This window comes from Lithobates pipiens, unplaced genomic scaffold, assembly GCF_037356315.1.
Source record: "Lithobates pipiens isolate NorthernLeopardFrog02 unplaced genomic scaffold, aLitPip1_a1.2 Scaffold_8, whole genome shotgun sequence".
Lineage (NCBI taxonomy): Eukaryota > Metazoa > Chordata > Amphibia > Anura > Ranidae > Lithobates > Lithobates pipiens.
The window spans coordinates 661,378,601-661,403,536 of NW_027507903.1; the positions used below are offsets into that span (position 1 = coordinate 661,378,601).

The following is a 24,936-nucleotide window of genomic DNA, read 5'->3' on the forward strand; positions in this document are numbered from 1 at the left end:
ATATTATGACTTATTGATCAGGACATTGATCACATCTCTCTCTACATTCACAAATGCCCTGTACACACGATCGGAAATTCCACCAGCAAAAGTTCGATGAGAGCCTTTGGTTGGAAAATGCGACCGTGTGTACGCTTCATCGGACTTCTACTGGCAGAATTTCAGCCAGCAAAAGATTGAGCGCATTTCCTCAATTTTTTTGGTCGGAAAAAGTTCCGATCGGAAATTCCGATCATCTGTAGCAATTCCGACGCGCGAAATTCCTACGCATGCTCGGAACTTCATTTTCTCGTCGTAGTGTTGTACGTCACCGCGTTCTTGGAGGTCGAAAGTTCAGAGAACTTTTGTGTGACCGTGTGTATGCAAGCCAAGCTTGAGCGGAATTCCGTCGGAAAAAACATCCAAGAAATTCCGCTTGTGTGTACGGGGCATGAGAGTTTATGCTTTTTATTATTACCTATTGATTAATGAATTGATCAGGACATTGATCACATCTCTCTACATTCACCAAGAGTTTATTCTTCTTATTATTACTTTTTGATTATTGTATTAATCAGGACATTGATCACATCTCCATCCACATTTACTGACAGTTTATTTTATTCCTATTATGTAATAATAATAATTGTATTGATCAGGACATTGATAACATTATCATCCACATTCACTGATCATTCATTTTATTTTTATTACTTGTTGGATATTGCATAAATCAGGATATTGATCACATCTCCATTCACATTAACTTATAATTTATTTTATTCTTATTACTTATGGATTATCGTATTGATCAGGACGTTGATCATATCTCCATCCGCATTCACTGAAGGTTTATTTTATTCTTATTACTTATTGGTTGTTGTATTGATCAGGACATTGATCACATCTCCATCCACATTCACTGTGAGTTTATTTTACTATTGTTAATACTTATTGATTATTGTATCAGTCAGGACACTGATCACATCACTATCCATATTCACTGATAATTTATATTATTTTTATTACTTATTGATTATTGCATTGGTCAGGACACCGATGACATCTCCACCCACATTCACTAAGAGTTTATTCTTATTATTATTACTTATTGATTAATGAATTGATCAGAACATTGGTGACATCTCTCTCTACATTCACCAAGAGTTTCTTCTTATTATTATTACTTATTGATTATTGAATTGATTAGAAAATCGGTCACATCTATGTCCACATTCAATGAAAACTTATTTTATTCCTATTACTTTTTAATTTGTATTTATCAGGACATTGATCACATCTCTCTACATTCACCAATAGTTTCTTCTACTTCTGCTTATTACTTATTAATTGTTGTATTGATCAGGACATTGATCACATCTCTCTACATTCACAGAGAGTTTATTCTTCTTATTATTACTTATTGATTATTGAATTGATCAGGACATTGATCACATCGCTGTACATTCAACAAGAGTTTATTCTTCTTATTATTACTTTTTGATTATTGTATTAATCAGGACATTGATCACATCTCCATCCACATTCACTGAGAGTTTATTTTATTCTTATTATGTAATAATAATTGTATTGATCACGACATTGATAACATTTCCATCCGCATTCACTGATCATTTATTTTATTTGTATTACTTGTTGGATTTTGCATCAATCAGGATATTGATCACATCTCCATCCACATTAACTTATCATTTATTTTATTCTTATTACTTATTGATTATTGTATTGATCAGGACATTGATCACATCTCTCTACATTCACAGAGAGTTTATTCTTCTTATTATTACTTATTGATTATTGAATTGATCATGACATTGATCACATCTCTCTTCAGTCACTGAGAGTTTATTCTTTTTATTATTACTTATTGATTATTGAATTGATCATGACATTGATCACATTGCTCTACATTCACAGATAGTTTATTCTTCTTATTATTACTTTTTGATTATTGTATTAATCAGGACATTGATTACATCTCTCTACATTCACTAAAAGTTTATTCTCCTTATTATTACTTATTGATTATTGAATTGATCAGAACATTGATCATATCTCTCTACATTCCCCTCAAGAGTTTATTCTTCTTATTATTACTTATTGATTATTGAATTGATCAGAACATTGATCACATCTCTCTCTACAGTCACTGAGAGATTATTCTTTTTATTATTACCTATTGATTATAGAATTGATCAGGACATTTTTTTTTTTTATTCAATCATCTTTATTAACTTTTTTGACACAAAATTAACATGAGTATTCACATCATCACAAACTCAACTATCGCAAGGACAAGCCTTACACAACACTTAAGTTATAACAAGTTTACATTTTTTGCTCCCCCCCGAAAATCCCCACCCAACCCACCCCCTTGATGAACACACACTGTTAGCACCAACCACTCCAGTTCCGATGGTATTTAACTGGCTGGTATTGATCACATCTCCATCCACATTAACTTATCATTTATTTTATTCTTATTACTTATTGATTATTGTATTGATCAGGACATTGATCATATCTACATCTGCATTCACTGAAGGTTTATTTTATTCTTATAACTTATTGTTTGTTGTATTGATCAGGACATGGATCACATCTCCATCCACATTCACTGTGAATTTATTTTATTAATATTATTACTTATTGATTATTGTATCAGTCAGGGCATTGATCACATCTATATCCACATTCACTGATAGTTTATTTTATTTTATTACTTATTGATTATTGTATTGATCAGGACACTGATGACATCTCCATCCACATTTCCTGAGAGTTTATTCTTATTACTTATTGATAATAAATCAGATTAGTACATTGACCATAATTATTGAGGCTCTTTTTTATCATTATTACTTATTGATTATTGTATCAATCAGGGCCATCCCTGTCTTTGTTGGCCAGCAGATCTTTTTATTGAACAATGCGACCCATAAAGATTTTTGGTTAGCTAAGGGCGGATGATAGCCAGTTTTACTTTACTCCTTGATGGAGTATGGTGTGAGAACCTCTGTCAGGCTTTTATAGGTCCTTTTTTAGGAGACGTTTCCTTCTTCCTGTCTACATGACAGGTGCCAGACAACTCCGGATGTGAGGGAGATTATTTGTTCATCTTGTCTATTCAGTGGAAGTCAGAGTTGATCCGATCCAGTGATGTACACGAGAGCAGTTGCACTCATCACTGCCTCCCTCCCCCCTGGGCCATTGGCTCCCACTGCTGTCAATCAAATACTGTGCCAAGCAAGTGGGGGGGCATGGCAGGGCTGAGCTGCCCGTTCAGTGTCAATAGACACAGACAGGGCGGCTCGGGAGCGAGCATGCACAATATCAAAACCTGTGCTGAAACCCCCATACTTACCTGAGCCCGATCGGGGGGGGGGGGGGGGGACTCACCACTGTTTCCCTCCTCCAAGATGGCTGCAGAAGAAGATGACCTGTTACCTCTGCCCTTGTCAGGATGCCATTGGTGCGCACGCACCATGTGACAGCTTTTGCCGCCCAAACAGGCTATTTAAACTCAGCCAGTTTCCAGACTCAGTGCTGTCTGCTCTACAGCGTTCCATGTGTAACCTACAACTACTTACCTGCCTTCTGTTCCTGTTGTGACCCGGCTTGCTTCCCGACGTTCCTGTTTCCTGCCTGCATCTGACCCCGGCTTGTCCCCCACTCCGCACCTGCCTGCTGCTTCTGCCAGCCTGTTGTCGACCCGGCCTGTAATCTCATTCTGCTTCAGCCCCTGTTCCTGACGTGCCCGTTGTGTATGACCCGCCCTGCCTGTACCTGCCGTCTCTTCAGCCTTGAGGGTGCCACCATCCCTTCTGCTGCATCTGCATAGTTGCCAACGGTCCTGAATTTCCTGGGACATTCCCGGGATTAGGACATTTGTCCCGAATTAATTCGACAATGTCTCTGCCGGCCACCATTTTAAAGAAGACCAGAAGCTAGTCTTCAATAGAGATGCTGTGGTGCCGCCGACCCCCGCTGCCAGTGTGTGTGTGTGAAGTGCAGTGGGCGGCACCGCAGTTCAAAGTCTCCACGCGGCAACAACGTGATGTCGGGGGCCAGTGAGTCTGGATGTCGGGGGCCAGTCTGTCTGGATGTCGGGGACGCCAGTGAGTCTGGATGTCGGGGGCGCCAATGAGTCTGGATGTTGGGGGCGCCAGTGAGTCTTGATGTCGGGGGCGCCAGTAAGTCTGGATGTCGGGGGCGCCAGTGAGTCTGGATGTCGGGGGTGCCAGTGAGTCTGGATGGCAGGGGGCGCAGTCAGAGTCTGGATGGCAGGGGGCGCAGTCAGAGCCTGGATGGCAGGGGGCGCAGTCAGAGTCTGAATGTCAGGGGGCGCAGTCAGAGTCTGGATGTCAGGGGGCGCAGGCAGAGTCTGGATGTCAGGGGGCACAGGCAGAGTCTGGATGTCAGGGGGCGCAGTCAGAGTCTAGATGCCAGGGGGGCGCAGTCAGAGTCTGGATGTCAGTGGGCGCAGGCAGAGTCTGGATGTCAGGGGGCGCAGTCAGAGTCTGGATGTCAGGGGGCGCAGTCAGAGTCTGAATGTCAGGGGGCGCAGTCAGAGTCTGGATGTCAGGGGGCGCAGGCAGAGTCTGGATGTCAGGGGGCACAGGCAGAGTCTGGATGTCAGGGGGCGCAGTCAGAGTCTGGATGTCAGGGGGCGCAGTCAGAGTCTGGATGTCAGTGGGCGCAGGCAGAGTCTGGATGTCAGGGGGCGCAGTCAGAGTCTGGATGTCAGGGGGCGCAGTCAGAGGCTGCATGTCAGGGGGCGCAGGCAGAGTCTGGATGTCAGGGGGCGCAGGCAGAGTCTGGATGTCAGGGGGCGCAGGCAGAGTCTGGATGTCAGGGGGTGCAGGCAGAGTCTGGATGTCAGGGGGTGCAGGCAGAGTCTGGATGTCAGGGGGCGCAGTCAGAGTCTGGATGTCAGGGGGCGCAGTCAGAGTCTGAATGTCAGGGGGCGCAGTCAGAGTCTGGATGTCAGGGGGCGCAGGCAGAGTCTGGATGTCAGGGGGCACAGGCAGAGTCTGGATGTCAGGGGGCGCAGTCAGAGTCTGGATGTCAGGGGGCGCAGTCAGAGTCTGGATGTCAGTGGGCGCAGGCAGAGTCTGGATGTCAGGGGGCGCAGTCAGAGTCTGGATGTCAGGGGGCGCAGTCAGAGGCTGCATGTCAGGGGGCACAGGCAGAGTCTGGATGTCAGGGGGCGCAGGCAGAGTCTGGATGTCAGGGGGCGCAGGCAGAGTCTGGATGTCAGGGGGTGCAGGCAGAGTCTGGATGTCAGGGGGTGCAGGCAGAGTCTGGATGTCAGGGGGTGCAGTTAGTCTGGATATCAGGGGGCGCAGTCAGAGTCTGGGTGTCAGAGGGGCATCAGATGTAAGGAGGACTGATGGGGACACCAGATGTAAGGAGGACTGATGGGGACACCAGATGTAAGGAGGGACTCTGCTGGGAGCACCTGATGGCATCTGGTGGCAGGCAACATGGCTAGTGACGCGCTCATGGCTCCCACTGATTCTGCATTATGGTGAGTTGAATGATTTCATTTCATATTACAATGTAATAATAGAAATAATGCACTTCAATCAACCTGACACCATAACAATCATGGCGCCGGGATGATTGAAGCGCTAACACCAGGTATTTGGAGTATCTTTATCTGCTGATTGTCAAACTCTGGAAAACACATATTGCTATTGTGGTGTAGGATCGGGGGGCTGCTGTCCCTCCATCCCTCCACTCTCCCCATCCCGCATTCATCTCAGACACTAACCACACCCTTTTGAGCCACGCCCCATGTAAGCCACGCCCACTATTTTTACGTAAACCACGCCCATATTTTGCACACGCATTTTCACCTTTTCCTATGCCACACCTATAACTGCATGCCCCGCCCCCTAATTATAACACAACTCCGCCTACTGCCAAAAAAGTGTCCCGAAATTATTTTTTTACAATGTTGGCAACTATGCATCTGCACTCCTGCCTGTGGGGACCGGTTGTCTACTCGTTCCAGCTTCCTGCCTACCACTGCTCTGGGGTTCCTACAGACACCTCTACAGCCCGGCTGAGGGCTCCGATCCAGCTCCAGGTTCAGCGATCCCGCCAGGCACTCGTGCGACTCTGCATCTCCGTGCTTCCTGTCAGCTCTATCATGGGCTCCAAGTCGGAGTTGTAAGAGAGGCCGTCCTCTGCATATCAGGCTCCAGCACCAGGTGCGTGACAACGCCACACTTTTCACTTATTTATTTGTAAAAAAAAAAAAAAATGAAACCATTTATAATTTTCCTTCCACTTCTCAATTATGTGTCACTTTGTGTTGGTCTATCACATAAAATACATTTACATTTTTTGTTGTAACATGACAAAAAAAAAATGGTGGAAAATGTCAAGGGGTATGAATACTTTTATAAGGCAATGTACATCCATGAAGTTTGTTGGGTGCGAGTAGTACGTCCGGTGTCCACAACAGGTTAAATCCTGATGTAAACCTCTGATGTGCAGTTTGTTGCGCATAAGGTAGATACTACCGACCGGTCTCTGGTGGTCCAGTCTTTATTGGTCCAGAGGTGTTACCCAGGATTATATATTACAGAGTCCCTGATAGCAAAGGAGCTATGTATTGTCCCGTTCCTGGTGCCCCCAGATATGAGTATTGCCCAGTTCATGGTGATTGTGGGTAACAGGTGTTGTCTAGCCCTAATAAAATAAAGATATGATGATTGCCCAGTCAATGGTCCTCCATTTTTCAAAGATGTTGGCCAGTTCTTTCAGCTTTAACATTTTTGTGTTGCCCAGTTACAGACACTACCAAGTCTCTGGTGCCCCCAGATATGAGTATTGCCCAGTTCATGGTGATTGTGGGTAACAGGTGTTGTCTAGCCCTGATCAAATAAAGATATGATTATTGCCCAGTCAATGGTCCTCCATTTTTCAAAGATGTTGGCCAGTTCTTCCAGCTTTAACATTTATTTATGTGTTGCCCAGTTACAGACACTACCAAGTCTCTGGTGCCCCCAGATATGACTATTGCCCAGTTCATGGTGATTGTGGGTAACAGGTGTTGTCTAGCCCTAATAAAATAAAGATGATGATTGCCCAGTCAATGGTCCTCCATTTTTCAAAGATGTTGGACAGTTCTTCCAGCTTTAACATTGATGTGTTGCCCAGTTATAGACACTACCAAGTCTCTGGTGCCCCCAGATATGAGTATTGCCCAGTTCATGGTGATTGTGGGTAACAGGTGTTGTCTAGCCCTAATAAAATAAAGATATGATGATTGCCCAGTCAATGGTCCTCCATTTTTCAAAGATGTTGGCCAGTTCTTCCAGCTTTAACATTTATGTATGTGTTGCCCAGTTACAGACACTACCAAGTCTCTGGTGCCCCCAGATATGCGTATTGGTCAGTCCCTCTTTCCACCAGTCCTGTGAGCTGTGAGGAAGATAGGCTTTTTGGCTTTTCATCATTCGTGGTTTCAATGTCACAATAATATGTTTTGGCTTTTTTTTTTTTGTTAGAAGCAGTTGCAATGCAGAAAAAGACCTACCAGGATCCTCCTCCTAATTATGAAGCCATCACAACCACCGCCCCTCCTGAGAGCTACCCAATGTCCTCATACACCGGAGAAAGTGCGCTGGTTAAAGGTGTCCCTCCAGGACTCCAAAGTCTGCTGCAGGTGAGATCATTCCTTGTTATATGTGTATAATCATCCATTATTAGGTGTCGGCTCCTTACATGCTACATGTTCATTCTCTATAAATAAACACAATACATGGGCAATAAAAAGACAATATCTATATACAGTATATACTACAAAAAAAACCTTCATACTATATATCTATATCTCTCTATCACACTCACTGGCCACTTTATTAGGTCTTGCTAGTATCAGGTTGGACCCCCTTTTACCTTCATTCTTGGTGGCATAGATACAACAAGGTGTTGGAAACGTTCCTCAAAGATTTTCCTCCATAGTGACATGATGGCATCATTCAGTTGCTACAGATTTGTCGGCTGCACATCCATGATGCCGATCTTCTGTTTCCACCACATCCCAAAGGTGCTCTATTGGATGAGATGTGGTGAGTGTGCAGGCCATTGGAGGACAGTGACCTGATTGTTCAGTGGTGAGATGATTGGAGGACAGTGACCTCATTGTCCAGTGGTGAGATGATTGGAGGACAGTGACCTGATTGTCCAGTGGTGAGATGATTGGAGGACAGTGACCTAATTGTCCAGTGGTGAGAAGATTGGAGGATAGTGACCTCATTGTCCAGTGGTGAGATGATTGGAGGACAGGGACCTCATTGTCCAGTGGTGAGATGATTGGAGGACAGTGACCTCATTGTCCAGTGGTGAGATGATTGGAAGACAGGGACCTCATTGTCCAGTGGTGAGATGATTGGAGGACAGTGACCTCATTGTCCAGTGGTGAGATGATTGGAGGACAGGGACCTCATTGTCTAGTGGTGAGATGATTGGAGGACAGTGACCTCATTGTCCAGTGGTGAGATGATTGGAGGACAGGGACCTCATTGTCCAGTGGTGAGATGATTGGAGGACAGTGACCTCATTGTTAAGTGGTGAGATGATTGGAGGACAGTGGCCTCATTGTCCAGTGGTGAGATAATTGGCGGACAGTGACCTCATTGTCCAGTGGTGAGATAATTGGCGGACAGTGACCTCATTGTCCAGTGGTGAGATGATTGGAGGACAGTGACCTCATTGTCCAGTGGTGAGATGATTGGAGGACAGTGACCTCATTGTCCAGTGGTGAGATGATTGGAGGACAGTGGCCTCATTGTCCAGTGGTGAGATGATTGGAGGACAGTGACCTCATTGTCCAGTGGTGAGATGATTGGAGGACAGGGACCTCATTGTCCAGTGGTGAGATGATTGGAGGACAGTGACCTCATTGTCCAGTGGTGAGAAGATTGGAGGACAGTGACCTCATTGTCCAGTGGTGATATGATTGGAGGACAGTGACCTCATTGTCCAGTGGTGAGATGATTGGAGGACAGTGACCTCATTATCCAGTGGTGAGATGATTGGAGGACAGTGACCTCATTGTCCAGTGGTGAGATGATTGGAGGACAGTGACCTCATTGTCCAGTGGTGAGATGATTGGAGGACAGTGACCTCATTGTCCAGTGGTGAGATGATTGGAGGACAGTGACCTCATTGTCCAGTGGTGATATGATTGGAGGACAGGGACCTCATTGTCCAGTGGTGAGATGATTGGAGGACAGTGACCTCATTGTCCAGTGGTGATATGATTGGAGGACAGGGACCTCATTGTCTAGTGGTGAGATGATTGGAGGACAGTGACCTCATTGTCTAGTGGTGAGATGATTGGAGGACAGTGACCTCATTGTCCAGTGGTGAGATGATTGGAGGACAGGGACCTCATTGTCCAGTGGTGAGATGATTGGCGGACAGTGACCTCATTGTCCAGTGGTGAGATGATTGGAGGACAGTGACCACATTGTCCAGTGGTGAGATGATTGGCGGACAGTGACCTCATTGTCCAGTGGTGAGATGATTGGAGGACAGGGACCTCATTGTCCAGTGGTGAGATGATTGGAGGACAGGGACCTCATTGTCCAGTGGTGAGATGATTGGAGGACAGTGACCTCATTGTCCAGTGGTGATATGATTGGAGGACAGGGACCTCATTGTCCAGTGGTGAGATGATTGGAGGACAGTGACCTCATTGTCCAGTGGTGAGATGATTGGAGGACAGTGACCTCATTGTCCAGTGGTGAGATGATTGGAGGACAGTGACCTCATTGTTAAGTGGTGAGATGATTGGAGGACAGTGGCCTCATTGTCCAGTGGTGAGATAATTGGCGGACAGTGACCTCATTGTCCAGTGGTGAGATGATTGGAGGACAGTGACCTCATTGTCCAGTGGTGAGATGATTGGAGGATAGTGACCTCATTGTCCAGTGGTGAGATGATTGGAGGACAGTGACCTCATTGTCTAGTGGTGAGATGATTGGAGGACAGTGGCCTCATTGTCCAGTGGTGAGATGATTGGAGGACAGTGACCTCATTGTCCAGTGGTGAGATGATTGGAGGACAGTGACCTCATTGTCCAGTGGTGAGATGATTGGAGGACAGTGACCTCATTGTCCAGTGGTGAGATGATTGGAGGACAGTGACCTCATTGTCCAATGGTGATATGATTGGAGGACAGGGACCTCATTGTCCAGTGGTGAGATGATTGGAGGACAGTGACCTCATTGTCCAGTGGTGATATGATTGGAGGACAGGGACCTCATTGTCTAGTGGTGAGATGATTGGAGGACAGTGACCTCATTGTCCAGTGGTGAGATGATTGGAGGACAGTGACCTCATTGTCCAGTGGTGAGATGATTGGAGGACAGTGGCCTCATTGTCCAGTGGTGAGATGATTGGAGGACAGTGACCTCATTGTCCAGTGGTGAGATGATTGGAGGACAGGGACCTCATTGTCCAGTGGTGAGATGATTGGAGGACAGTGGCCTCATTGTCCAGTGGTGAGATGATTGGCGGACAGTGACCTCATTGTCCAGTGGTGAGATGATTGGAGGACAGTGACCTCATTGTCCAGTGGTGAGATGATTGGCGGACAGTGACCTCATTGTCCAGTGGTGAGATGATTGGAGGACAGTGACCTCATTGTCCAGTGGTGAGATGATTGGAGGACAGTGACCTCATTGTCCAGTGGTGAGATGATTGGCGGACAGGGACCTCATTGTCCAGTGGTGAGATGATTGGAGGACAGGGACCTCATTGTCCAGTGGTGAGATGATTGGAGGACAGGGACCTCATTGTCCAGTGGTGAGATGATTGGAGGACAGTGACCTCATTGTCCAGTGGTGATATGATTGGAGGACAGGGACCTCATTGTCCAGTGGTGAGATGATTGGAGGACAGTGACCTCATTGTCCAGTGGTGAGATGATTGGAGGACAGGGACCTCATTGTCCAGTGGTGAGATGATTGGAGGACAGGGACCTCATTGTCCAGTGGTGAGATGATTGGAGGACAGTGACCTCATTGTCCAGTGGTGAGATGATTGGAGGACAGTGACCTCATTGTCCAGTGGTGAGATGATTGGAGGACAGTGACCTCATTGTCCAGTGGTGAGATGATTGGCGGACAGTGACCTCATTGTCCAGTGGTGAGATGATTGGAGGACAGTGACCTCATTGTCCAGTGGTGAGATGATTGGAGGACAGTGACCTCATTGTCCAGTGGTGAGATGATTGGAGGACAGTGACCTCATTGTCCAGTGGTGAGATGATTGGAGGACAGTGACCTCATTGTCCAGTGGTGAGATGATTGGCGGACAGTGACCTCATTGTCCAGTGGTGAGATGATTGGAGGACAGGGACCTCATTGTCCAGTGGTGAGATGATTGGAGGACAGGGACCTCATTGTCCAGTGGTGAGATGATTGGAGGACAGTGACCTCATTGTCCAGTGGTGATATGATTGGAGGACAGGGACCTCATTGTCCAGTGGTGAGATGATTGGAGGACAGTGACCTCATTGTCCAGTGGTGATATGATTGGAGGACAGTGACCTCATTGTCCAGTGGTGAGATGATTGGAGGACAGTGACCTCATTGTCTAGTGGTGAGATGATTGGAGGACAGTGACCTCATTGTCCGGTGGTGAGATGATTGGAGGACAGTGACCACATTGTTCGGTGGTGAGATGATTGGAGGACAGTGACCTCATTGTCCAGTGGTGAGATGATTGGAGGATAGTGACCTCATTGTCTAGTGGTGAGATGATTGGAGGACAGTGACCTCATTGTCCAGTGGTGAGATGATTGGAGGACAGGGACCTCATTGTCCAGTGGTGAGATGATTGGCGGACAGTGACCTCATTGTCCAGTGGTGAGATGATTGGAGGACAGTGGCCTCATTGTCCAGTGGTGAGATGATTGGTGGACAGTGACCTCATTGTCCAGTGGTGAGATGATTGGAGGACAGTGACCTCATTATCCAGTGGTGAGATGATTGGAGGACAGTGACCTCATTGTCCAGTGGTGAGATGATTGGAGGACAGTGACCTCATTGTCCAGTGGTGAGAAGATTGGAGGACAGTGACCTCATTGTCCAGTGGTGAGATGATTGGAGGACAGTGACCTCATTATCCAGTGGTGAGATGATTGGAGGACAGTGACCTCATTGTCCAGTGGTGAGATGATTGGCGGACAGTGACCTCATTGTCCAGTGGTGAGATGATTGGAGGACAGGGACCTCATTGTCCAGTGGTGAGATGATTGGAGGACAGGGACCTCATTGTCCAGTGGTGAGATGATTGGAGGACAGTGACCTCATTGTCCAGTGGTGATATGATTGGAGGACAGGGACCTCATTGTCCAGTGGTGAGATGATTGGAGGACAGTGACCTCATTGTCCAGTGGTGATATGATTGGAGGACAGTGACCTCATTGTCCAGTGGTGAGATGATTGGAGGACAGTGACCTCATTGTCCGGTGGTGAGATGATTGGAGGACAGTGACCTCATTGTCCGGTGGTGAGATGATTGGAGGACAGTGACCACATTGTTCGGTGGTGAGATGATTGGAGGACAGGGACCTCATTGTCCAGTGGTGAGATGATTGGAGGACAGTGACCTCATTGTCCAGTGGTGAGATGATTGGAGGATAGTGACCTCATTGTCTAGTGGTGAGATGATTGGAGGACAGTGACCTCATTGTCCAGTGGTGAGATGATTGGAGGACAGGGACCTCATTGTCCAGTGGTGAGATGATTGGCGGACAGTGACCTCATTGTCCAGTGGTGAGATGATTGGAGGACAGTGGCCTCATTGTCCAGTGGTGAGATGATTGGTGGACAGTGACCTCATTGTCCAGTGGTGAGATGATTGGAGGACAGTGACCTCATTATCCAGTGGTGAGATGATTGGAGGACAGTGACCTCATTGTCCAGTGGTGAGATGATTGGAGGACAGTGACCTCATTGTCCAGTGGTGAGAAGATTGGAGGACAGTGACCTCATTGTCCAGTGGTGAGATGATTGGAGGACAGTGACCTCATTATCCAGTGGTGAGATGATTGGAGGACAGTGACCTCATTGTCCAGTGGTGAGAAGATTGGAGGACAGTGACCTCATTGTCCAGTGGTGAGATGATTGGAGGACAGGGACCTCATTGTCCAGTGGTGAGATGATTGGAGGACAGGGACCTCATTGTCCAGTGGTGAGATGATTGGAGGACAGTGATCTCATTGTCCAGTGGTGAGATGATTGGAAGACAGGAACCTCATTGTCCAGTGGTGAGATGATTGGAGGACAGTGACCTCATTGTCCAGTGGTGATATGATTGGAGGACAGGGACCTCATTGTCCAGTGGTGAGATGATTGGAGGACAGTGACCTCATTGTCCAGTGGTGATATGATTGGAGGACAGTGACCTCATTGTCCAGTGGTGAGATGATTGGAGGACAGTGACCTCATTGTCTAGTGGTGAGATGATTGGAGGACAGTGACCTCATTGTCCGGTGGTGAGATGATTGGAGGACAGTGACCACATTGTTCGGTGGTGAGATGATTGGAGGACAGTGACCTCATTGTCCAGTGGTGAGATGATTGGAGGACAGTGACCTCATTGTCCAGTGGTGAGCTGATTGGAGGACAGTGACCTCATTGTCCAGTGGTGAGATGATTGGAGGACAGGGACCTCATTGTCCAGTGGTGAGATGATTGGAGGACAGTGACCTCATTGTCCAGTGGTGAGATGATTGGAGGACAGGTACCTCATTATCCAGTGGTGAGATGATTGGAGGACAGTGACCTCATTGTCCATTGGTGAGATGATTGGAGGACAGTGACCTCATTGTCCAGTGGTGAGATGATTGGAGGACAGTGACCTCATTGTCCAGTGGTGAGATGATTGGAGGACAGTGGCCTCATTGTCCAGTGGTGAGATGATTGGAGGACAGTGACCTCATTGTCCAGTGGTGAGATGATTGGAGGACAGGGACCTCATTGTCCAGTGGTGAGAAGATTGGAGGACAGTGACCTCATTGTCCAGTGGTGATATGATTGGAGGACAGTGGCCTCATTGTCCAGTGGTGAGATGATTGGCGGACAGTGACCTCATTGTCCAGTGGTGAGATGATTGGAGGACAGTGACCTCATTGTCCAGTGGTGAGATGATTGGAGGACAGTGACCTCATTGTCCAGTGGTGAGATGATTGGAGGACAGTGACCTCATTGTCCAGTGGTGAGATGATTGGCGGACAGTGACCTCATTGTCCAGTGGTGAGATGATTGGAGGACAGGGACCTCATTGTCCAGTGGTGAGATGATTGGAGGACAGGGACCTCATTGTCCAGTGGTGAGATGATTGGAGGACAGTGACCTCATTGTCCAGTGGTGATATGATTGGAGGACAGGGACCTCATTGTCCAGTGGTGAGATGATTGGAGGACAGTGACCTCATTGTCCAGTGGTGAGATGATTGGAGGACAGTGACCTCATTGTTAAGTGGTGAGATGATTGGAGGACAGTGGCCTCATTGTCCAGTGGTGAGATAATTGGCGGACAGTGACCTCATTGTCCAGTGGTGAGATGATTGGAGGACAGGGACCTCATTGTCCAGTGGTGAGATGATTGGAGGACAGGGACCTCATTGTCCAGTGGTGAGATGATTGGAGGACAGGGACCTCATTGTCCAGTGGTGAGATGATTGGAGGACAGGGACCTCATTGTCCAGTGGTGATATGATTGGAGGACAGGGACCTCATTGTCCAGTGGTGAGATGATTGGAGGACAGTGACCTCATTGTCCAGTGGTGAGATGATTGGAGGACAGTGACCTCATTGTTAAGTGGTGAGATGATTGGAGGACAGTGGCCTCATTGTCCAGTGGTGAGATAATTGGCGGACAGTGACCTCATTGTCCAGTGGTGAGATGATTGGAGGACAGTGACCTCATTGTCCAGTGGTGAGATGATTGGAGGATAGTGACCTCATTGTCCAGTGGTGAGATGATTGGAGGACAGTGACCTCATTGTCTAGTGGTGAGATGATTGGAGGACAGTGGCCTCATTGTCCAGTGGTGAGATGATTGGAGGACAGTGACCTCATTGTCCAGTGGTGAGATGATTGGAGGACAGTGACCTCATTGTCCAGTGGTGAGATGATTGGAGGACAGTGACCTCATTGTCCAGTGGTGAGATGATTGGAGGACAGTGACCTCATTGTCCAGTGGTGATATGATTGGAGGACAGGGACCTCATTGTCCAGTGGTGAGATGATTGGAGGACAGTGACCTCATTGTCCAGTGGTGATATGATTGGAGGACAGGGACCTCATTGTCTAGTGGTGAGATGATTGGAGGACAGTGACCTCATTGTCCAGTGGTGAGATGATTGGAGGACAGTGACCTCATTGTCCAGTGGTGAGATGATTGGAGGACAGGGACCTCATTGTCCAGTGGTGAGATGATTGGAGGACAGTGGCCTCATTGTCCAGTGGTGAGATGATTGGCGGACAGTGACCTCATTGTCCAGTGGTGAGATGATTGGAGGACAGTGACCTCATTGTCCAGTGGTGAGATGATTGGCGGACAGTGACCTCATTGTCCAGTGGTGAGATGATTGGAGGACAGTGACCTCATTGTCCAGTGGTGAGATGATTGGAGGACAGTGACCTCATTGTCCAGTGGTGAGATGATTGGAGGACAGTGACCTCATTGTCCAGTGGTGAGATGATTGGAGGACAGTGACCTCATTGTCCAGTGGTGAGATGATTGGCGGACAGTGACCTCATTGTCCAGTGGTGAGATGATTGGAGGACAGGGACCTCATTGTCCAGTGGTGAGATGATTGGAGGACAGGGACCTCATTGTCCAGTGGTGAGATGATTGGAGGACAGTGACCTCATTGTCCAGTGGTGAGATGATTGGAGGACAGTGACCTCATTGTCCAGTGGTGAGATGATTGGAGGACAGTGACCTCATTGTCCAGTGGTGAGATGATTGGCGGACAGTGACCTCATTGTCCAGTGGTGAGATGATTGGAGGACAGGGACCTCATTGTCCAGTGGTGAGATGATTGGAGGACAGGGACCTCATTGTCCAGTGGTGAGATGATTGGAGGACAGTGACCTCATTGTCCAGTGGTGATATGATTGGAGGACAGGGACCTCATTGTCCAGTGGTGAGATGATTGGAGGACAGTGACCTCATTGTCCAGTGGTGATATGATTGGAGGACAGGGACCTCATTGTCCAGTGGTGAGATGATTGGAGGACAGTGACCTCATTGTCCAGTGGTGATATGATTGGAGGACAGTGACCTCATTGTCCAGTGGTGAGATGATTGGAGGACAGTGACCTCATTGTCTAGTGGTGAGATGATTGGAGGACAGTGACCTCATTGTCCGGTGGTGAGATGATTGGAGGACAGTGACCACATTGTTCGGTGGTGAGATGATTGGAGGACAGGGACCTCATTGTCCAGTGGTGAGATGATTGGAGCTTTGTGACATGGTGCATTATCCTGCTGGAAGGAGCCATCAGAAGATGGGGACACTGTAGTCATAAAGGGATGGACATGGTCAGCAACAATACTCAGGTAGGCCGTGGCATTTAAACCATACTCAGTTGGCAATAAGGGGCCCAAAGTGTGCCAATAAAATATCCTCCACACCATTACACCCCCACTACCAGCCTGAACTGGTGATATCCCATCCCCCACACCATTACACCCCCCACCACCAGCCTGAACCGGTGATACAAGGCAGGGTGGATCCATGCGCCAAATTCTGACCCCACCATCTGAATGTCGCAGCTGAAATCCAGACTCAGACCAGGCAATGTTTTTCCAGTCTTCTATTGCCCAAAAGCTTTGCCCAATCAAGGCGCAGAATGCACTATGCACAGTGTGCAGTGCATTGCAGACTGTTTGGCTGGGTGAACATCCAGCGTAACACCATGCAAATTCGGTGTTCGGCATGCGGTCGAGCAGGCAAATGTTCGGCCTGAACTCATGCTCCAGCCGAATCGTTCGCCCAACACTGTTCCTCAGTTGTTCCTCTGTCTTTTCCAGTTTTTTTTTTTTTTTCTTTCGTTTTTTTTTCTCCAGTTTTCTCTCTTTGTTATTCAGTTTTCCCCTTTTGCTCCTCAATTATCCTTCCTTGTTCCTCAGATTCCTCTCTGTGTTCCCAGAGTTTTACTTTTTGTTCCTCCAATGTCCCTCTTTATTCCTCAGTTGTCTCTCTTTGCTCCATTTTATCTGAATTGTCCTCAGTTTTCCCGTCTTTGTTCCTCAGTTGTCTCTCTCTTTGGTCTCACTAATAGTCCTCTATAAAATGGGCCCACCTCTGTCTAGAAAGAAAGGCTTGATAAAAAGTTCTCACAGGTGTTCCTGCACACCTCGACGAGACCACCTGGGATGGAACCAACCGGCAGAGGAACATTCTAAGCTTGGACTACATCAGGGGTCAAGTCCTGGGAAAAAAAAAGTACGGGAACTCACCCCTCACCTCAAAAATACAAAATGTGTGTATATATATAGCCTTTACATCAGGGTCCGCAGGGTTCCCCCTTGTAGTGTAAGGGGGAATCCTGCAGACTCTGATGTAAAGGGGAATGCCGGGAACTCTGCGCCCAGTGTTCCCTGTATCCTTCACCCCCCCAGTAATGTCCTCTGTCCCCTTCACTCACCCCCCCCCCCCAGTAATGCCCTCTGTCCCCTTCACCCCCGTAATGTCCTCTGTCCCCTTCACCCTCCCCAGTAACATTCTCTGCCTCCCTTCACTCCCCCCTCCCAGTTATGTGCTTTGCCCCTTCACCCCCAAGTAATGTCCTCTGCCCCCCTCACCTCCCCCCCAGTAATGTCTTCTGCCCCCCTCATCTCCCCCCCAGTAATGTGCTCTGCCCCCTTCACCCCCCCCCCAGTAATTTCCAGTTCCTGGAAGAGTGGGGGCTGGTGAGATCTCAACTGTCCTGTCAGCGAGGTGATGAGCTGACAGCGGTGTGGTGCTGTTCCTGCATTGACCATGAGGTGGCAGCGGTGGCCCCGTAGAGCAGAGGCTAGGTGGTATCGGTAGCAGTGGAGATGTGTGCGGCAGCAGGGTGAAGGAGGAGGAATTGGGACACACCTGTGACATCACACACCAGGCATGCCGATTCTACGAGGTTTGCCATTACACCGGGACACTCCCAGCCGGTGTTTGGGACTCGGGAGTTGTAGTTTCCTCCTGCAAATGCTCACTTCTCTCCAGTCTCCACACACTGCCACCAGGAACTTGAGCGTGGTCCGGACTACAAATCCCGGAATGCATGCGCAGCAGACTGCCCTCCCAGCTCAGCCCGCCCCTGTTGAAAGGCCAGTCCTGCTAAAGGGAACTGCGTTCCTGTTGTGGAAAAAGTACAGGAACTCCGTTCCCATGCGTTCCCGCAGGACTTGAGCTCTGGACTACAGACTCCAATCCTAGGTGATGCTAGCCTGACTGCTGGAATAAAACTTTCTTTTTGTGGAATTTCGAGATGTGTATGACAGCATCATTCTTGTAGAAATGCACCTTCCCTCATCCACCAGTCCTGTCACTATCTTCTATGGATGCTTCCACATCATCCACGGCTTCATCTGTTTTCTCCTGTATTTTCTACTCACCTTCTTCGTCGGCATCTCCTATTTTTTTATTCCCCTAGTTTCCATCTTTCATCCAATGTAATCTCTATGTTCTCTCAGTACTTTGTCCCTTTCATCATCCTCCCGTTCCTGTGTCCTGTCTTTGTTCGTCCTCTAGAAGAATGGAATAGTAACTCTTCTCTTGTCTTTTCAGATGAACCAGATCTCCATGCAAGAGAAATGTAAGAATCCCACCAATTTCGCAAAGATAATAATGTAGAATTGCCCTTGAACTTTTCCTAAACTTTCTTACTTTTCTCAAAACCAGCTTCCTCTTCTTTCCATGAGGGCCATTGCGGAGCTCATCTCCAGGCAGACATTGTTTTTTTATATTAGGAGAGTACATGTAGTAAAAATCTGCTCATAAAAATCTTATCTTCTCCTTATAGAAAGACTGTCTTCAGAGACTCTCAGCCACGGATTTCCTGTCCAGCGGACTGGAGACCCGCACTTGCTTTTTGTGTGGCAGAGTGTCTGGTCCTATAAACCCCCCTCGTAGGTTCAGCCCTATTGGCTATGCTGTAATCAGTCATTCCTTCCTCAGTAAGTAGGCAGACTTAGTAAAATGAAGAGATCTTTTGCCTACCAGTCCCAGTTCCACCCACCGCCTATCTCTTGTGCCTACCTTCTTAGCTCAGTATCCGGGCATGGTGGAACAATACAAAGCTTGAAAGTCACTACCCGAGGGAATCACCCACCATCGCCAGCACCTACCAATCATCGGGCAGAGACACAAACAAGGCAGATCACTTTTCTGACAACTGGGAAGCAGTGGTGACAGGTGTTTTTTTTGACCAGTTGGTCAGCACCCCTCCTGCACTTACCCCATCGGTGGTGGGTGATGGGCAGGTTCCAACAGGCGGTTGGCAGCGGCCAGGTTGCAGGCTCCTATAGGTGGGTTGAGGGCTTCTACTGGGCAAGTTACGGGCTCCTATGTGCAGCAGGCAACAGGCGGATTGCAGGCTCCTATTGGTGGCAGACCACGGGTGGGTTGTGGGCTCATATGGGCCGCAGGAGTGGGCGGGTTGTGGGCTCCTATTGATGGCAGGCAGCAGGCAGGTTGTGGGTTCCTATGGGCAGCAGGCAGCACTTACCCCATCGGTGGTGGGCAGGCTCCTATGGGCAGTGGCCAGGTTGCTAGCTCCTAAGGGCGGATTGCGGGCTCCTATGGGCGGCAGGCAGCAGGTGGGTTGCAGGCTCCTATGGACAGCAGGCAGCGGGTGGGTTGCGAGCTCCTATGGGAAGCAGGTGAGTTGCAGGCTCCTATAGGCGGCATTCAGCGGGTAGGTTGCAGTCTCCTATGGGCAGCAGGCAGTGGGTGGGTTGGGGGCTCCTATGGGCAGCAGGCGAGTTCCAGGCTCCTAGGGGTGGCAGGCAGCAGGCGGGTTGCAGTCTCCTATGGGCAGCAGGCAGTGGGTGGGTTGGGGGCTCCTATGGGCAGCAGGCGAGTTCCAGGCTCCTAGGGGCGGCAGGCAGCAGGCGGGTTGTGGGCTCCTATGAGCAGCAGGTGAGTTGCAGGCTCCTATAGGCGGCATTCAGCGGGTAGGTTGCAGTCTCCTATGGGCAGCAGGCAGTGGGTGGGTTGCGAGCTCCTATGGGCAGCAGGTGAGTTGCAGGCTCCTATAGGCGGCATTCAGCGGGTAGGTTGCAGTCTCCTATGGGCAGCAGGCAGTGGGTGGGTTGGGGGCTCCTATGGGCAGCAGGCGAGTTCCAGGCTTCTAGGGGTGGCAGGCAGCGGGCGGGTTGCAGTCTCCTATGGGCAGCAGGCAGTGGGTGGGTTGGGGGCTCCTATGGGCAGCAGGCGAGTTCCAGGCTCCTAGGGGTGGCAGGCAGCGGGCGGGTTGTGGGCTCCTATGAGCAGCAGGCAGCGGGTGGGTTGCGGGCTCCTGTGGGCATCAGGCAGCAGGCGCTTTGTGGGCTCCTATGGGTAGCGGGTGGGTTGTGGGCTCCTATGGGCAGCAGGCAGCGGGCGGGTTGCAGGCTCCTATGGGTGGCAGGCAGCAAACAGTTTGCGGGCTCCTATGGGTGGTGGACAGCGACTCCTGTGTGCTCTCTGCATCATGACAGCTTCCGCCGTGTAGCTCTTCCCTCCTCCTCCTAGGCATCCTATAGGATCAGCTATGCTATCAGCCAATCTGGTGACAGGTTTCAAGACTCGCTTCCTGATTAGCAGAGAGGAGGATCAGTGTGGTGAAAGCGGATATTCATTCACACAACTGGGTGGGGTCGGGCGCATTGCTCTGCGCCCCGACCCCATCCTTTTTTGAAGCCTATTAGAGCCTCTGACTCTAACCACGTGTTTCAAAAAAGCAAACCCCCCCATTGGAATGCAAGGTCCGGCACCCTGCATGTAGATCAGGGGCTGGACACATGGATGGGGGGGGGGCAGTGCTTGTGCGATCCTAATGTACGGGCCGCCGCTGGTGGGAAGGGATGGAATTTGTGCTCCTGCAAACCAGGGAATACAATCCATCTCTTCCCCTAGGAAAAGCAGCACACAGTACACACAAACACCGGCTAGGCACACATTTAACCCTTTGATCGACCTGATGGTAACCCCTTCCCAGTCAACGTCATTAGTACAGTGACAGTGCATATATTTTAGCACTGTCCACTGTATTAGTGTCACTGGTCCCCAAAAAAGTGTCAAAAGTGTCAGAATGTACTCCTGCTAAAGTAAGTAGCTGTTTGCCGCCATTACTAGTAATAAATAAATTAATAAATAAAAATATCCAATAGTTTGTAGACGCTGTAACTTTTGCGCACACACCAATCAATACACACTTATTGGAATTTTTTTCACCAAATACATGTAGCAGAATACATATTGGCCCAAACTGATGAAGAAATTCAGTTTTTTTTTTTTTCAATTTTTTTTTTTTTTATTGGATGTTTTGTAGCAGAAAGTAAGAAAATATTGTTTTTCTTCTTCAAAATTGTCGCTCTTTTTTTGTTTATAGCGCAAAAAAATAAAAAACACAAAGATGATCAAATACCACCAAAATAAATATCTATTTGTGGGGAAAGGAGACATCAATTTTATTTGGGTACAAAGTCGCACGACCGCGCAATCGTCAGTTAAAGTAACGCAGTGGACATGTACAATTAGTTTAGTTCTGGTTTTTTTTTTTAAACAAATTTCGACAGATTCATTAATTTGGAAACATCTGAATTAACGAAAACCCATTTTACAAATTTTTCTGAATATTCGTTGATTCGAATATTCAAAAATTCGGAAAAATCAGAAATTCGAAAACCTGAAATAATAATAATAACTATTAAATTATAGGTATTGGCATTTCCTTTCAAATTTGGCTGTTAGTGAACGTAACAAATACGAAGTTACGAATTATCCTAAATAAGGAATGCTGCATCTAAACGAATAGAACGTAACAAATTAATAATAATAAATAACAATAAAAATAAAAAAAATGTATTATTATTTATTATTAATTTGTTCCGTTCCATTTGTTTAGATGCGGCATTCGATATTTCGGAAAATTGGTAACTTTCGGATAAATTCATATTCGTTACGTTCACTGACAGCCAAAAGGAAATTGCAATACCTATAAGTTAATAGTTAATTAGTTAGTTAGTTGGTTATTAGTTAGAATTTTTAATCTTTCAAATTTCTGGATTTTCTCTTATTTTTGTATTTATGAATTTTCAAATTTTTGAATTTTTGAATTTACAAATTTTCACTTTTTTTTCAATTTTTTAATCTACAAATTTATGAATTTTTGAATTTACGAATTTGTTAGTTATTGTTAGTTATTATTTAGAATTTTCGATCTTTAGAATTTTTGGATTTTCTTTCTTATTTTCGGATTTTCAAGTTTACCAATCTTCAAATTTTAGAATTTACGTATTTACGAATTCGTTAGTTATTATTAGTTAGTTGGTTGGTCATTATTTAGAATTTTCAATCTTTAGAATTTTTGGATTTTCTCTCTTATTTTCAAATTTTCGAATTTACGAATTTATGAATTCGTTAGTTTTTATTAGTTCGAAAATTTGAAAAAATAATCAATTCACTAACTAATAAAAACGAATGAATTCATAAATTCGTAAATTTGAAAATTTGAAAAAAATAAATCAATTCACTATTTTTCTGATTTTTGGCTTTTCTTTCTTATTTTCGGATTTTCGAAATTTCCGAAAATACGAATTTATGACTTTACGAATTTACGAATCTTCAAATTTACGAATTTTCTAATTTAGAAAAACAAAAAAAAAAGAAAAAGAATGAAACAAAACAAAAACAAGTGTTTTTTTCCAGGCTATAACAGTGCTGTATCGCAAAAAAATGGCCTGGTCATGAAGGGTGAGGGGGGGGTAAATCTTCTGGAGGGCAGGTGGTTAATCTTCCGGGAGTTTGGCTTCGACTTTATTTTGTCATTTTATTCTTTTCTCTGTCTGTGTATTTATTTAGACTCCACCCATAATTTGCCCTTTTCGGTTTGGTCATGTGTTTAGAATAAGGTGCGCTGTTTTCTTTTTTTCTTTGTTTATATATAATCATATTCAAATACGCCCTAAAGCAATGTCATTCAGTGGCATTCCTATTACCCCGGCCCCGCCGGCCTCACCGCGGCTCCTGTTTTGTTTGTATTGGTGTGTGCGCCGATCCCTCGCCTCTGAAAAAGCAAATACAAAAGGTTGATTTTGGCAGGAAAGTCCGGATACTAAAGCTGAACTCCGGGGGGGCCGACTCCAAAACGCAGCGATGAAATGCATAGATGGAGGGTCATGTCATCTGCTGAAGGATTTGTATTGCTGTCCATCCAGTCCTGAAATTCACACTGCTCTGCCATGCAGCCTGGCAGAAGGGGAGATCTGATTTTTCTCTCTGCTGCAACTCAGTATCACCGATGGGTCACCCCCCCCAGCCTGCGATTGGACAGTGAAGGGAGAAGCAGCAGACTGATGAAGTCAACTCTCCGCCTCCGTTCTGTCCCCGCTACACGTTTCTCCCGTCTGAGACCAGTGTCGGCTGGTTACATCAAAGGGGGGCGGGGTCACCCATACTTCACCCCATAGCTTTCCTCACCAGCGTCAGAGGGGGCGGGGTCAGGTGGCGGGTGGCCCCGCCCTCCTAATATAAGAAACGTCAGCGCTGGGATCCCCGCAGTGTCTCCGCAGTGGAGACAGAAGACGGATGTATGGACAGTGCTGGACTGAGAGATCCCCCGTCGCTGGATATGATCATCCATCGCTGGAATCTTTTTTTTTTTTTTTTAATAAAGGAATTTTTCAAAAGTGCGTTTGTCTTATTTTACCATTTTTACACTTTCTTTGTGAAATGGTAGGACCCCCTTACCATTTCAAATGAGGGGGGCGGGATCTGGGGGTCCCCTTGTTAAAGGGGGCTTCCAGATTCTGATAAGCCCCCCGCCCGCAGACCCCCACAACCGCCGCTCAGGGTTGTGGAGATGAGGCCCTTCTCCGTATCAACATGGGGACATGGTGCTTTGAGGGGTCACAGACCCCCAAAGCATCCTCCCAATGTTGAGGGCATGTGGCCTGGTACGGTTCAGGAGGGAGGGGGGGGCGCTCTCTCGTCCCCCCCTCTTTTCCTGCGGCCTGCCAGGTTGCGTGCTCGGATAAAGGGTCTGGTATGGATTTTTAGGGGGACCCCCACGTCAAATTATTTTTTTTAATTTGACACGGGTTCCCCTTAATATCCATATCAGACCTGAAGGGCCTGGTAATTGAATTAAGGGGAACCCCCACGCTTTTTTTTTTTTTTTAAATCAATGAATGATGAATGAATGAATTGTCGGCTAATACAGAGAACATTCATTGAGTGTTCTCTGTATTACGGGAGCCGACAATAGCCGCAAGTGATTTTAAAAGACTTTTTTTCCTGCACAAATGACACTTTGTGCAGGGACAGTTCTAAGCACGGGAAACATGCGCCCCTTCACAGGCATACTATAGACAACCCCCAGCTACGAAATTTAAAGGAATATTACACTTTTATTGTTTCACTTTAATCATTATTAAAATCACTGCTCCTGAAAAAACGGCCGTTTTTAAAACTTTTTTTGCATTAATCCATGTCCCCTGGGGCAGGACCCGGGTCCCCAAACACTTTTTAGGACAGTAACCTGCATATTACCCTTTAAAATGAGCACTTTAGATTGTGAACGTTCGAGTCCCATAGACTTTAATAGGGTTCTAAAGTTCACACGAAGTTTAGGTCTGTTCGCAGGTTCTGGTGCGAACCGAACAGGGGGGTGTTCGGCTCATCCCTAATATAGATATAACG

The 24,936-nt window shown here is 47.1% G+C and overlaps 1 protein-coding gene across 1 annotated transcript in view; it reads left to right on the forward strand.

Annotated features, from left to right (window-relative positions):
- The window catches only part of LOC143961824 (phospholipid scramblase 1-like), a 69,411-nt gene that overhangs the window by 1,436 nt on the left and 43,039 nt on the right, over positions 1-24,936 (forward strand). The window contains exons 2-3 of the mRNA XM_077471157.1: positions 7,524-7,681; positions 18,820-18,847. Coding sequence (XP_077327283.1) covers positions 7,535-7,681; positions 18,820-18,847 — 175 coding nt within the window. The 5' untranslated portion in view covers positions 7,524-7,534. The remainder of the gene's footprint in view (positions 1-7,523; positions 7,682-18,819; positions 18,848-24,936) is intronic.